This window comes from Schistocerca americana, chromosome 3, assembly GCF_021461395.2.
Source record: "Schistocerca americana isolate TAMUIC-IGC-003095 chromosome 3, iqSchAmer2.1, whole genome shotgun sequence".
Classification (NCBI taxonomy): domain Eukaryota; kingdom Metazoa; phylum Arthropoda; class Insecta; order Orthoptera; family Acrididae; genus Schistocerca; species Schistocerca americana.
The window spans coordinates 554,112,219-554,127,355 of record NC_060121.1 but is presented as its reverse complement, the minus strand read 5'-3'; the positions used below and the strand labels follow the sequence as shown (position 1 = coordinate 554,127,355).

The 15,137-nt window shown below is 37.9% G+C and overlaps 1 protein-coding gene and 1 long non-coding RNA gene across 3 annotated transcripts in view; one reads left to right on the top strand and one right to left on the bottom strand.

Annotated features, from left to right (window-relative positions):
• LOC124605205 (protein lava lamp-like) overlaps positions 1-15,137 on the top strand; it is a 157,355-nt gene that overhangs the window by 72,545 nt on the left and 69,673 nt on the right. The window contains exon 7 of one of the 2 annotated variants that reach the window (XM_047136744.1): positions 2,155-2,221. In XM_047136744.1, coding sequence (XP_046992700.1) covers positions 2,155-2,221 — 67 coding nt within the window. Of the gene's footprint in view, positions 1-2,154; positions 2,264-15,137 lie in introns of both variants that reach the window. The other variant, XM_047136743.1, reaches the window with a different exon arrangement.
• The window catches only part of LOC124605206, a 24,471-nt gene continuing 19,793 nt past the window's right edge, over positions 10,460-15,137 (bottom strand). Inside the window, exon 2 of the long non-coding RNA XR_006978622.1 lies at positions 10,460-10,654. This is a non-coding gene — a long non-coding RNA (uncharacterized LOC124605206). The remainder of the gene's footprint in view (positions 10,655-15,137) is intronic.

Sequence of the window (15,137 nt, the reverse complement as noted above, 5' to 3'; positions counted from 1 at the left end):
CACTGCAGAAAAATTGAGCCATGTTGCCTCTATAGCTGTCCATAATTGCAAAAGCATTACCAGTGCAAGATTTTGTGCAATGAACTGACCCTTCGATTACATCCCCAAAAGTTTGATGGGCTTAATGTTGGGGGATCTGGGTGGCCAAATCAAGGAGGCGAAGAAGGTGGCATACCTGCCATATGCTGGACCTATTTCTGCAAAGATCAGCAGAATTCTTTCAAAATATGATATCAAGAGTATCTTCTGTCCACCCTCCAAAATTAGGGCAATGCTAGCGAGTGTGAAGGATGACCTGGGGCTACGTAAACCAGGCATTTACAACATTCCATGCCAGTGTGGAAAGTCATACATTGGCCAGACAACCAGGACGGTGGACATCAGGTGCAAAGAACACCAGAGGCACACCAGACTCGGACAGGCAACTAAATCTGCCATAGCAGAGCACTGTCTGGAGCTCAGCCACTCAATGGACTACAACAACACCAAAATTGTGACACAGACGCCAAGATTTTGGGACAGTGTCATAAAGGAGGCCATCGAGATCAAGATCACAGACAACCTAATAAACCAAGACAGTGGTTACCAGTTCAGCTCGGTGTGGAGTCCGGCTCTGGAGCTTATCAGGACCCAACGAAAGGAACAAAGAAACTCCTCAAGAAGTAGTAACACCGCAGGAGCAGCGCCAGGCGGGCGCGGACCGCGAACACAATTCCCCACGCGGGACGGGCCTTTGACAGTTGCCACGACCACAGATGATGGACAAACCGGGCGCAGACGACTGTCAGAGCACCAGGGAAGTGCCAACACTTCAGGAGCTGTGCCAGGCAGGCGCGGACCGTGAATGGAGTGCCCGACAAAGGACAGGCCTCAGAGAGCTGCCACAGGTGGAGACCATGTCGGGCGCGGACATCCGAGGGAGCACCGGGGAAGAGACAACACCTTACCAGCAGCGCCAGGCAGGCGCGGACCACAATCGGAATGCCCAACAAAGGACGGGCCTCAGAGAGCTGCCACAGATGGTGACCAAGTCGGGCGCGGACATCCGAGGGAGCACCAGGGAAGAGACAACACCTTACAAGCAGCGCCAGGTGGGTGCGGACAGCAAAGAGAGCACCCAGCGCACTCAGGGCATAAATACTGGACAAGATCCTCCAATACGGCAGTCTCAGGTAGCACCTGAAGAAGGCAACGAGTTACGTGGCCAAAATATTTTGCCAGAGCGACACAAACATCCGGCAGTAGACCTGATTATTCCACATGTCAAGATCTCGCCGGGAAAGCCTGAAGAGTTATATAATTATTTAGTTTATCTCAGGGAGCAGCATGACTTCATGAAAAGCTCTCCTTTACATATTTTAAGAGAGAGGTTTGATTCTCTTTTACGATCCATGCTAATTTATAAAAACAACTGTGGTGTTCTCTAACCATAACGGATAAAATAATGAAAGTTACTAAATATTTATTTTGCCAATTTCCCACACAATCTTGTTTTATTTCAAGTTCTTTTTATTTTCCCCCATGAAGAAGAACCACTGCAGGCCATTCAAATTTTCCATATTAATTTTGGGCTGATTTTGACTTCTACCATTTACAAGGTGTTTATTTATGAAGTTTTAGTATTCTCACCATCGCTTAGTTTATAAGTTCTCTTTGTATTAAAAATTAAGAACTCGATAAATTAGAGAGATGAAATGATATAAGCTCTGCATTCAGTCATGAATTATGCATAGTAACATTTCAGATCCTTCTGATTCAATTGCAGATTCTCTGGTTTCTGTAGCATCTACATGCATTGTTTTATAGTTTCTTGCTTCAGTGTGGCAACATACTGTTTAACAACTTGCACTATGTTTTGTCAATTCTGTGATTTGCTCGTACATCCAGTGTTAAGATGACTTGCCTCACTGACACATAAATCGTATAAAGGCACACTTGTGGATGCCAAAGACTGATGCACAGGATTTAAAATGTAACTGGGTATGATTGAATATAAGGTAATTTGTGGTTGAAATGGAATCTAATTATATTTATTTAAATTACTACAGTCACAGCCATTTCAATTTTGATGCATAAAATTATGTAATAAATAGTAACTTATTGTGACAGAATTAAGGAAATGGCTAATTCTTTCACCTTTTCTTTTGCTCCCAGATTCAACAAAGTAATGAAGATATTGAGCTATTGCATCAAAGAATTGCTGAGCTTGAAGAAGATAAAGGTAACCTACAGTTACATCTGGTAGACTTTGATGACCTGAAAGGTAAAAACAAAAGCCAATGGAAAATTTGTGCTCAGGGTCGGGTTCTTTTTCTGGAAAAAGGTGCTGTACATATAGCTTGTGGAACTGTGGTTTATGGTGTCTGTGTGTGTGTGTGTGTGTGTGTGTGTGTGTGTGTGTGTGTGTCAGTGTTAGTGTTAGTGTTTATTTTGTTGTGTTCTGTCTCACGTTCACACGAGCCACAAACAAATTATAAAGAGTGATAGTTGAACCCAGCATGTGACGTACATGTTTCATTGTGAAACAACCCAGTATTCAAAAATCAACCCAGTATTCAAATCAAATAGAAAAAAAATTATAAGACAACAAAATGGCCAGCCAGTGCTTCCTTTTGAGAGGCAAAATTCCAAGAACTTTCCTGTAGAAACATTTGAAAATAGGGAAAACTATGCCTAGCTTTTGGAAGTGGAACAAATAGTGCAGTTAAGAAGTAGGAAAAAAGAAGAGCAGGGGAATATCAAAATGAAAGAGAGGGGAAAGATAAAGATACAGAAGGTTTAAAATTAATGCAGTTCATAATGAAATTCTACCAATGACAAGAGTAATAAAAGGGTGAAGAGAGGAAAGAGGGAAGGTGATATTAATGAATATTAAGTCTAGGAGATTGATAAGGTACAACAATATGTTCGAAAGTAAATTCGTGTCTCTGGAGTTCAGGGAAACTAATACTAAGTTGGAGAACTGAAATAGCTTATGTGATGGAGCAGGCACTCACGTCTCATGAGTGATGCTGTAATGTATACTCAGCATCTGGGTACTTGACTGTCCCCAAGTCAGACATTTTTTCTGTTTGTATGTCTTATGATGAAGACCAAGTTGCCTAAAGTGACATAGACAAGGTGTTTGGACGGCTTTCAGGTTGGTATTGGGAAAGTTAGTCTTCTGGAGTTGAAAGGTCGTGTGTGTGGGATGTTAGTGTAGAATGAGATCATATTAAAGTGACACAAAAGGTTCCAGGTGGGAGAAGGATGTCAATGTATTCAATATGTTCCAGAAAGTACTTGATGTCTTTTATGTAGGATGGGAGGCTCAGCATGATGAGTTCGGAGGTGCTGGTGTACAAGGACTGAGATTTGTTTCATAGGGATTTGAAGCCATTGAGACTTGTACAGCTGTGAATTTTTTCCAGCTTTACTAAGGTTTGAGAATTCAGGAAAGATTTGGAGACTATGCTGAAAGTGAAAAATCTGAAAATCCCTGGAGCAGTTGGTTTTTCAGAGGAGGAGAAGAAATTTCTTTGGAATTTGAATTGCTTTAGACAATGTTCAACAGTCACTCTGTTGATGTGGGTTGATACAGGATAGTGAAAAAGTGTTTCCACTTTAGGTTAAAATGAATGAGAGGAGGGAGATCTTTGACCAGGGTTGATGACTGAATTTCGTTCTAGGATAGAAGGTTAGGCCTTTCAAAAGAGAAATATGTCTTTGGATCAGAGAGGAATATTGGTGAGAGGTCTAGAACTGAACGTAAGGCTTTTAAGAGGATAAATCAGGTAATGCATTGTGAAATCTACCAAGAACCAGATACAGAGTGACATCACAATTTAATAATGGTGATGAATTGGCTGAAGTTTAAGAAAACTGTCAGGAAGAATTAGTGTTCACTGCAGTTGGATTCTGAGTTATCCAGAAATAATATAGTGCATTTTAATTTCTTTAAGGCTGTTAATACTGTGATAATGGAAAAACAAAGCAATAGCTCAGTTGATGAGGTAGGGACATCTCTAAACACGCTAATCACATAAACGACACAAGCAAATATCACCACAGCTGGAAAATTACAAGGAAACAAAGATGTTTTGCAGCTCTTACATTCAGGATGCAAAATCTCATAACTGGCAACAGAGACAGTGAAAGTGAAAAATCTCTTCCTAGCTTTTGGAACTGCTAGGGATAAAAGAGTGATGGAATTAGGGAGGCGGGGTAGGTTCCTCAGACCTCAGGTTGAGGGGGACCCACTTATTGTAAACTAATAATTCTAAAAACTAGCAAAAGTTTTTTTCTAGTACTGCAATTTTAGCTCCCAAAAATAAGCACTATGTAGCTATCTCTGGCTCCTTGTAATTTCACGGTTTTCTTAAGTGAATTCTCGTTTTGAGATATAAGGACGGTAAGTGTAAAGAAACTTTAGGTGTCAGAAGAAATACTTTATATAATCAGCTAAAGGAGGGAAAAAATTGTTTAGGAAAAGAAACATGTACAGCAATATTGGTATGAAATCTGTCAGAAGAGCAAAGAAACAAAAGCAAAAAGCTGCAAGATAAATATGAAGAAATTGCTGAGGAAATGATTGCCAGAAGGGCATATAGAAAACTGAAAATAACTTTTGAGAATTTAAAAACAATGGCTTCAATATAAAGAGCACAAAGACAGTTCCACCGTTAAATGCAGAGAAGAGAGTAGATGGTAGAAAGAGTACACTGAGGGTCTTTGTGAGAGGGAGAAACTACCCCTAATGCAATAGTAGAACAAATGGGTGTTGATTTTGATGATGTATGGGATTCATGTTCCTTTGTGAAAATCTGGAATGCTTGATGCTCTGCATCTTGTAAGTATTGTTAAAAGACTTCTTGCTGTACACCTTGAGTTGCTTGTGAAAATATTCAATTTCCTGACACACAATATATACTACTGATTATGGTATTTCCAAATACTGGTCTTGCAATTAGATATTTTTATGTGCAGCTTATAGTGTACAGCGACTGTCTTTGTAATGAACATACTTTTGGAATTTCCAGAATTATTGAGGGAGTGGCACCCAACAGTTATGTCCTTGAGACTAAAGACATACTGTTGGGCTTTAGAAACAATACCATCCATACAATCCCAAAGACAGACAAGGCACATAAATGCAAGACCTATTCCATATCTTTGCTTAATAGCTTATGCATCCAAATTACTGGAAAGAATAATACACAGAAGAGTGGGAAAAAAATTGAGGCTCTTTTAGATGATCAGTTTGGTTCAGAAAAGATAAAGGCACCAAAGAGCAGTTCTGACAGTGTTTTTTTGTAGTGAGTGGAGGAAATGAGAAAAATAAATACGCCTTCTTAGGATTGATCAACCTAGAAAAAACATTCAACAGTATAAGATGGTGCAAGATGTTTGAAAACCACAGAAAAGAACCAAGTGGTGACAATAAGAATGGAGTACCACGAAAAAAATACAATCAGAAGGTTGTATGATAGGGATTCTTTCTTGTCTGCTGTTCAAGTTTTAGATCAAACAGGAAACAAAGGAATTGAAAGAAAGGCTTAGAACTGAGATAAAAATTCTGTGTGAAAGAAAAATTCTAACTGAAAGAAAAATTCAAAATGAGAGAAAATTAATATCATGTGATGATGAGATTGCCAATCACCATGAAAGTGAGGAAGAATTAAAGGACATCCTAAATAAAATGAAAGTCAACCGAGCACGAATGTAGATCGAGGCTATAATAATGATAGAAGTATTGAACTATTGTGGAACTTACAGCAGCATCAGACATAACAGTAAACTTTGGGCCCACATAACAAATAAAGTGAAGGAATTCTGATGTCCTGGAAGCAAAATAATACATGACAGATGAAGCAAGTAGTACATAACAAGTAGACTAGCACATGAAAAAAAAGCAGCAAACATAGTCCTTAATTTGAGAAAAACTTCACAGAGAATATATGTCTAGTGCACATCATTGTACATAAATGTATCATGGACCATGAGAAAACTAGTACAGAACAGAACCTAGGCATTCGAGATATTATATTATCGAAGGCTCTTGAGGAGGATATTAGTGTTTAACGTCCCGTCGACAACGAGGTCATTAGAGACGGAGCGCAAGCTCGGGTGAGGGAAGGATGGGGAAGGAAATCGGCCGTGCCCTTTCAAAGGAACCATCCCGGCATTTGCCTGAAGCGATTTAGGGAAATCACGGAAAACCTAAATCAGGATGGCCGGAGACGGGATTGAACCGTCGTCCTCCCGAATGCGAGTCCAGTGTGCTAACCACTGCGCCACCTCGCTCGGTGAAGGCTCTTGAAAATTAAGTGATAGGTAAGATAAGAAATGAGGAGGTTCTGTCAGAATTGGTGAGAAAAGGAATGTGCGGAAAATGTTAACTAGAAGAAGGAGCAGGATGGTAGAATAAGTGTCAAGTCATCAAATAATAACTTCCATGGTAGGAGAGGGAGTCATAGAGAGCGAAAATGGTAGTGGAAATCAGAGTTTTGTGTATATAGAACAAATAATTGAGAACTTGTTGTAAATGCCACTCCAAGATGAAGGGATTGGCACAGAATAAGTATTTGTGGTGAATTGCATAAAACCAATCTGAAGACTGATAAAAGATCATGATTTGATTGGAGATGCACTGGGAGTGGGAGATTACGGAGGTAGACCAGGTTAGGCTTGTGTGCCAGAAAGGGCAGTGTCATGGATGGTAGTTTAATGGTTGTGGGAGACAAACACTTTATTAGAGATATGTAATCAACGGGGTGGATAGCATTCTAAGGTGGTGTGGGGCATTTTGTTAAAAGTTTATGGCTGACTTTGAGGAGAATTACACTAGATGTGATAGAAGACTCAGGTGCTGGTGAGTTAAAATCCTTTTCAGACTTACCATATTTAGATTTTCTATTCTTTCTTTATTTCATTTCACGCTAATGATGGAATGCTTCCTTTGAATAGGTGAGCCCCAGATTGTTTCCACATCCTCATCTAGCAGAGCCATTGCTTCATCTGTATTACACATTTGTCAGCAGGACATTAAACTTGAAGTATCCTTACAGATGGTACAATTTGTCAATTGTCAGATCCAAGATCGGGGGGCAGGGGAGACGACAGCAGGTCAACTGCATGATCATTGTATTTTTTTTAAATCTGATATGGAGGACAGAAATGTTTCACACACTCCTATTAGCTATGGAAGAGGGGCAAGCAAAAAAAAGAGAGAGCAGAAATGAAGATTGGAAATATGCAGCAATCAATCAACTTCACAAAACAGGCGTAAAAAATTACAGGGTAACTTTCAAAACTTACCCCACAGTATCAAGTAGATCACAAACAATTTTACAAACAGACAGGAGAATATGTGAGATGATTTTGAAAAGGCAGATAGTGCATCAAGCACTTCTTCAGTTTCAACTTGCAAACAAACATTCATAACACCAAAGCTGTATCATATCATCTGATTTGTAGATCTCAGAATAGCATGTGATTTTATATACAGATCTACCCTGATATCCAGATTTTATGAATTCAAATTGGTGAAAGGACCATAAGAAAATGGCAGCTACATACTAGAAAACAACAGAGAACACTACAGAAAAACTTTCAAAATCATCAGTTAGAATCTGCTGAGTATGTGCTTCTTTTTTGTGCATATGGAAAGAATAGATCACCAATACATTAAACAAATCTGCCAGTATCCTAATGGAAAAGTTATGCAGATAAAAAATGACAATATGACAAAGATTTTTAAAGCAAAAAAGAATAAGAACAAAATTTAAATTCCTGTATGGTTTACAAAAAAGGTTAGGAAAAAAGATGCAGAAGATTTTTTTACACAGAGAAGGAGAGAAAACAACCGAGTAATGAAAAAATTATATAAATTGGAAGCACACATTGTGAGCAGTTATTTTATGTGGTCCATAGTTGGTTAGAGTTAATAAAGATGGACAAAGAGAAGATCCATATGTAATATAATTTCAGTTCTGTCATTACTGTGTATTTATTCTGATAGTTTGACAAAACAGATAAGAGGAATGGGGAATGAATATCTGCAGCAGTTTGGATCACAGTGTTTGATCAGTGTTTATTGTTTTTCTTTGTGCTGTGCACTTATTTTGTTTTCAGTAATTTCTACTGAATTAGTTGTAGAAGGGAGAACCGATAGAGGTACTCAAGGTACCCTCCGCCACACACCGTCAGGTGGCTTGCGGAGTATGGATGTAGATGTAGATGTGTTGTTGTTGTTGTTGTTGTTGTCCTTTGGCGTAAAGCAAATTAGAATCTTTTGTGTTTCCCTAATGTTGTGGGGTTTGGTCCCTTCATTTGCCAGGAATCACTCATTCAACTATTTCATACCTTTTAATATAAGTTGGTATATAATGTTTCTAATTAATCATTATTTTATGAGGGACACGTTATAACACACATGCATGAGGGAAAATGCTTTACAAGGGCAGATATTTTACAACTATACATTGTGCCTGGGTGCTACATGGTATGACATGTTTAATTGAACATAACTATTTAAAACATAATTGTGTTGCTATATGAAGACATTTAGTATCTCTAACTGCTTAGTAGTGTTAGAATATTCTTGCATGTTTCTGCATAATATCTCTTAGAGATAAATCATTATTCTTCCGTTAATTGACAAGATTAGGATACTTTTTCAGCCTGACAGCCAGCTGTAATGCTAAACTAAAAGTGGCCATAGTTTTGTACAAAAATAGGAGTTGGTGGTTCTAAAATTGCATTGCCTTGAAATCACATAAGATAGCTCTACCCCTGGAAAGTAGGTAAGAAATGTTAATTCAGGTAAAAGAGGACGTACTGTAAATCATGTCTTGCTGAAGGCAGAAGATCAACAAACAGACACAGAAGCAATGACTCCTTTGTCTGTACAGAGAGACTGAAGAGAGAATGAGTCATCTGTAAAATGGCACAGTGGATAAGACACTGCCCTTGAGTTCAGGAGTAGTGAGATCCATGTGGCCATCCGGATTTAGGTTTGCTGTAGTCTGCCGAAATTTCTGTAGGAGACTGCCAAGGTGATTCTTTCGAATAATGTCTATGGCCTATTTCCTTTTCCATTCTTGTCCATTTTGAGCATGTTCTAACGCCTTTGTCACTACCAATATTGAAACACTAATGTTTTTTTTCCCAATACGATATAATATTGCAGTGCCTGTGTTATTCTGAATTACAAAGCAAAGTTCCTTTGGCCATGCATGCATATCCAAAGGAACAGGCACTGCAGTGACTACAGCCATTACAAAATACGTCAAATGTAATTGCAATTGTGAATATGAATAACTATCAGCTGTAGAATGGAATGATGACATAAATTTTAATTGTCGTCATTCCATTCTACAGCTGGTGGTTATCCATATTTTCAATTGAGATTACATTTAATGTAATCCTTTTTTCTTCCCTCTCCATATGTGAAGAGGGGGTTTAAAATCATCCTGATTTAACTTTCATGTGGTTCCACTATATCACTTAGGAAGTTAGGATGGTTCCAAAAAGGCCACACCAAGTTTGATTCCCATGTCTATTTCTAACAGTGCCAGTACTTTGCTTTAGAACTGTGTGTACACGCATGTGCATTGTGTATTTTTGAGAGGAAATGAAAGTGTGGATTGTTTACTATGACAACCCTGCATCTTTAAGAGAACACTTCAGTAAAGATGAAGGAAAATGAAGCTAGCATAAAGCAATTATTTGTGTGGTAATGTTGGACTACAACGTATATGTCGAAGAGTAGAAATGGGTTTGAGTTCATAAAATATATTTCTACATAAGATGAATTCCACATAAATAATGAGGAAATGATCTCTTTTATTACCACTGCGTAACTACTGTAAGTATTGCTCAAAGCAAAATAAGCAGAAGTGTGGAAGGAGAGGGAATGGAGAGTAGTTGGGTTAAAGAATAAGAAGGGCAATGGAACATACGAAATACATATTTGGGTTAGGGGGAAGAGGAGTTGGGGGGAGATAGTATGAGGAACAGGTACACAATGGAAATGCCAGTTTGGCGGGTGGGGAGACAGTATGAGGAACAGATACACAGAAGGGAGAGGGAGTAGAAAGGTTGGTAATTAGCATTAAACCACATAAAAATGGAAACCAAAGAATGTCTTATAAACATGAGGCACAGAAGCAGCATAGTATTCTTAACAAATTATTCATATTTGTGCATGACATTTTTGAAAACAATAGATGCAGGTGATCAGATAGATTCTCTCTCTCAAAATTTTCTTAAGATGTTCGATATTGTACCACATTGTTGACTGAAAGGGTTCTGGGTGGCAAAAATTTAAAAATATAATCGTGTAGTATATTTAGTTAAGTATATTATTTGCCAACTGTTCTTCTAAGGTTTTGAAGTGATCTTCGACTTGTTTACAGGACCATGAACATTTTATTGCATGGACTTGTCAGTGTGGAAACATCCTTAATACTCTCTAAAATATAGTCAACCGATATATTTCAAAACATTTTTGTAATTCTATTGTTAAATATTGTTCTTTGGTCAATCTTAACACTGGTTACTCTCCCATGCTCCCCTTCAGTGGTCCACTTGGTGTCAGAAGCACCATGATGTACTCGTGCTGTAGAGGCACCTGCTGGTGAACTCCAACCACTGAATGCCTCCTGGGGAGTACCTCAAAGAAATAATAATACAACATAAACAAATATTTGCACTCACATGTAGTATTAGATGAAAAGATGTGGAACTGTGCATTATTTGAAGCATACTTCAAAGCGTAACATTAATAAACAATATGATTACTCATTTATGGGCAAAGAGGGTACAGAAAATATTGCACCCCTGACTCTCAACGGAAAAAATCCTAAATTTAACTACAAAAAATTCTGTGCACTCACACAACTATTGACCAAGATACAATCATGTGTAATATGTACACAAATACTTGATTGCCTCAAATAATATTTGACTAATAGACTGACTGAACAGTGAATATTCCACAGAAATGATTATAACATCAGACTTGCCTCAATGATGTGTTAACGTCTATAAATGAATAATCAGGCATGACCAGCAGCACCGCAAGATTGTTTGCTGACAATGCAGTTCTTCACAGGAAAGTATTGTCATTGGACAGTCGTAAGTAACTGGTGAAAGACTTGGACAAAATTTCCACTTGGTGTAATGAAAGCCAGCTCTCTTTAAATGTGGATAAATATAGATAATTCCTATGCCAAAGAGAAATGATTGGATATTATCTCCTTGCATATAATACAATTATTTAGAGATAATACTAAAAAGCTATATGAAAGGGGCAGTGAAGGCAGGCAAACATAAGATTTCTTGTAATGGTTCTGGGAAAGTGCAGTGCATCTGTAAAGGAAATTGCGAACAAGATGTTATTGCAACCTGTTGTATTAGATTGCTGAATAATTTCATTGCATTTTTCCATATGTTTAATAAATACAACAATACAATAAATGAAAAGCACCAGTTTGCTTTTGTTCTACAATATTACTTTTATTGTAAACCGGTTTTCGGCTTACAGGGCCATCTTCAGACATTTACTGAGTATTATCACCAAAGGAGTTAAATGTTAGCAGACAACAATGGAAGAGAAGTAACAAATCTAGACTGATGTAGAAACATACAGTAAGTAACATCTTTGCAATGAAAAAGTAAAAACTGAACTGTACATGAATAACAATGGAGTAGACAGGAAAACCTTTAGCGCAAAATAGGAATAGCATGCCTACATAACAGTTTCTACTAATAAACAAAACTAATAAAATAAAATAAAATTAGTACTAGACAAAGCTTCATCAGGAGGTATGGAACATGGAGAGTGATACACAACAAATTAAAAGAAGAGACAGTTATCAATGTAAATACAGAATACATAAGAAAATTAAGCAATAAATAAATGCAGGAAAATGAAGGTGTTTGAGGAAACCTACAGTCTAAGAGTGTGGTGGTACTGCATTTTAGCATTAACATTATAATCAAAGCAGTGGCTGTGTAACCGTTTTCATTAAATAAATGAGCAAAGTAAAATATGAACAGTATTTGAGGCAACTACAAGGGGTGTTAAACGTGGACAGTAATACAAGTACCAGTGAAAAGAAAGCCTTAACTATTGAAACTACAGTCTATGTGTAATACAAAGACAACTTCAACAAAACAAAACAACTTAACGAATACAGGAAATTGAGAACATGTAGGAAGAGAGAGTGTGGGAAGTAATGAACAACAAAAATGGTTATATAAAGTTCAGGAGAGGGGAAGTGTTGAGCTGTGTCTGGTCATTTAGGATGAGATCTGGACTGTGAGCAAGATGTTTGTTAATTTACAGGGCTTCGAGCAGGTTGAGTTTATGGCCTTTGTTTGCTAAGTGAAGTACATGGGACACTGGCTGGTAGTTGTGACCCTCACTCAGTACATGCTCAGCAAATGCAGAGTCTGAATTCTGCAACCTCCAGCTGCATTCATGTTCAGCCAGCCTAGTTGATATGTCTCTGCCTGACTGACCAATGTAAAATTTGTCACAATCAGAACAGGTGATTTTGTATACCCCACTGTTGGCTAATAACTATATCTTGTCTTTGCTATTAAAAACACACTGGGCTGTCATGTTCCTAACGTAGTAGGAAACCATTTACTTGCAGGATTTCAATGCTTTGGCTACAATCTGTGATACCTGACCTAGAAATGGTAGTGTACACCATTTCTTACAGACAGTGGATGGGGAAGCAGGTGGGCCATAGAGGAGGGGTATAATTTTTTTTTTCGTTTTTGTTTCCTGTGCAAGATGTGGTCAATAAGAACTGGATTGTAGCCATTGGCTGTGGCAATAAATTTTATTGTATCCAACTCTGCTTTAAAGCAATCTGGTGCTTTACATTTATTGTAATGTTGTTCTACTAAGAATTCTGTTAATACAACAAATACACATAACAGAGACTTAGGTCATGGGTAATGTACTTTCCTTCACTATTTACAACAGTTTGCCAACAATGGAGTAACGTTTCGATTAGAAATTGTGGTTTTGAGGCAAAGAACTCATTGAGCCATTTTCGGAGTGTATTTTCATCTGGAAAGGAAGTTCCTTGAGAGTTCTTTGATAGAGAGTGGAACAGGTGAAAATCTGAAAGTGTGAGATCAGGTGAATATTGTGGATGCAGAATAACTTCCCAACACAACTCCTGTATAGCGTTTTTTTCTCAATCTAATAGAATGTGGGCAGGTGTTATCGTGGAGTAGCATCACTTCACACAGTCTTCCTGGTTATTGTTCTTCAATTACATGTGCAAGACATCTCAGTTGTTGACAATAAATGTCAGCAGTGATGGTTATACCTTGGGGGAGCAATTCATAGTACACCACAGAGTCGCTGTTCCACCAGATGAATAAGATTATGTTTTGTGGATGCACACAGGTCTTAGTACAAGGAGTTGCTGCTTTGTTTGGGCTCAACCGTTCCTTCATTTTCCATATGTTAGCATAAATACACCATGTCTCATCACCAATATCCATATAGGATAGTGATGGTGGGTGTTCTTTGTGAGCCTATTGATGTGAACAAGCAGAGATGGACATATGGCCACCCACTGATTTTTGTATTTTGGCTGAGAGCATGCAGTACCCATTCACCCAATTTTTTAACCTTTCCCATTCCTAGAAAATGTCGCAAATGGTGAGATGATCACAATTCATCATATTTGGCAGTTATCGAGTACACTGGCATGGATCATTGTGGATTAATGCACTTAAATGATCTTCAAAGCCCAAAGGTTTTCTTGAACATGGAGAGTCACAATCCTCCTTAAAATGAGAAAACCATTTTCTTGCCATGCTCTGTCCAGTGGTATTATCCCCCTACATGACACAAATGTTGCTGGCTCCTCCATTGTTGCCACGCCTCTGTTGAATTCAAATGAAGAATATCTCAGAAATGTTCTGCTCTCTCCACTTAGCACTCGATTTTCTGGCATCCACAGCTCCACTCACTATCTCTATATGACAATATGTAAACTTGTATAGCAACAATGAACTAAAAGTTAGAAATGACAACCAACAAATAAACCCATAGCAACCAGAATGCCAACATGAAAACAAAAATTCTACAAACTGATACACCAACCTAATAGAATATTGTTGTGGTATTTAGAGTCCTTGTCATGTAAGCATGACAACAAACATAAAGCAAATTCGGAGAATCAGTTCTGGGCTGATAAACAGGTTGGTACAGCCTGTACAAAAGTGTAACAGAAATGATTGAGTTACTTAAATGGGAATCCCGGGAAGAAAAGCTATGTAGTTCTTATGAAACCATGTTGAGTAAATTTGAAGAACCTGTATTCTAAAATGACTGTGCATTGTGCATTTGCTCGATATATGAAATAGGAAAACAAATAAATAATATTGGTACTGTATACCCTCTGCCATGCACTGTAAAGTGGCTTGTAGAGTTTTGTGTAGATGTAAATGTTCGTTGGGTACCTATAAAGATTTTGGTGTGGTCTATATCGTATAAGCCTAAGGTTCCATTGTAGATTTATATACAAATCTGTTGCTGAAACTGGAGCGAAGAAGGATGTACTTAGTAGTGTTGCTAAGCAAGGAAATGCCAGTGTTGGAGATATGCTTGAGTTTGATCCGCAGTGAGCTAGGCGGATGTTGGAAGAGATATTTACAGCCTTAAAGTAAAAGGCTAGATTCTTGGAGTGGACTGCTGAAAATCGTCTTCCACAAAAATGGTGATACTTTTTTGTGGATGCAAGCAAACAATCACAATAGAATACCCTTGTGTTGTCATACTAATATATATTTGGAAACATGTAGTGGATGTTCTTGGAAATTGCTTAAATCAGGAGAGTGATTTGGGTCAGATTAAATAAGTTCAATCAGTTACAAACATATTAGCCAATCTTCTTCCTTTCTCTTTTTTTTTAAAAAAAAAAAATAGGAAAGGCATCTGTTTCCATATTGTAGCTGCCTGTGCTGCATGTACCAAAATGCCAGTGTGGAAGGAATCAGCAACGTCACAGTCACTGAGAAAACACCAGTACTCCTATTATAGAAAGAAAATGAAACCCTCAGTGATGTTTACAGTCGGGCAGTATGTAATAAATATTAATATTGAACACAAAGAAAATAAA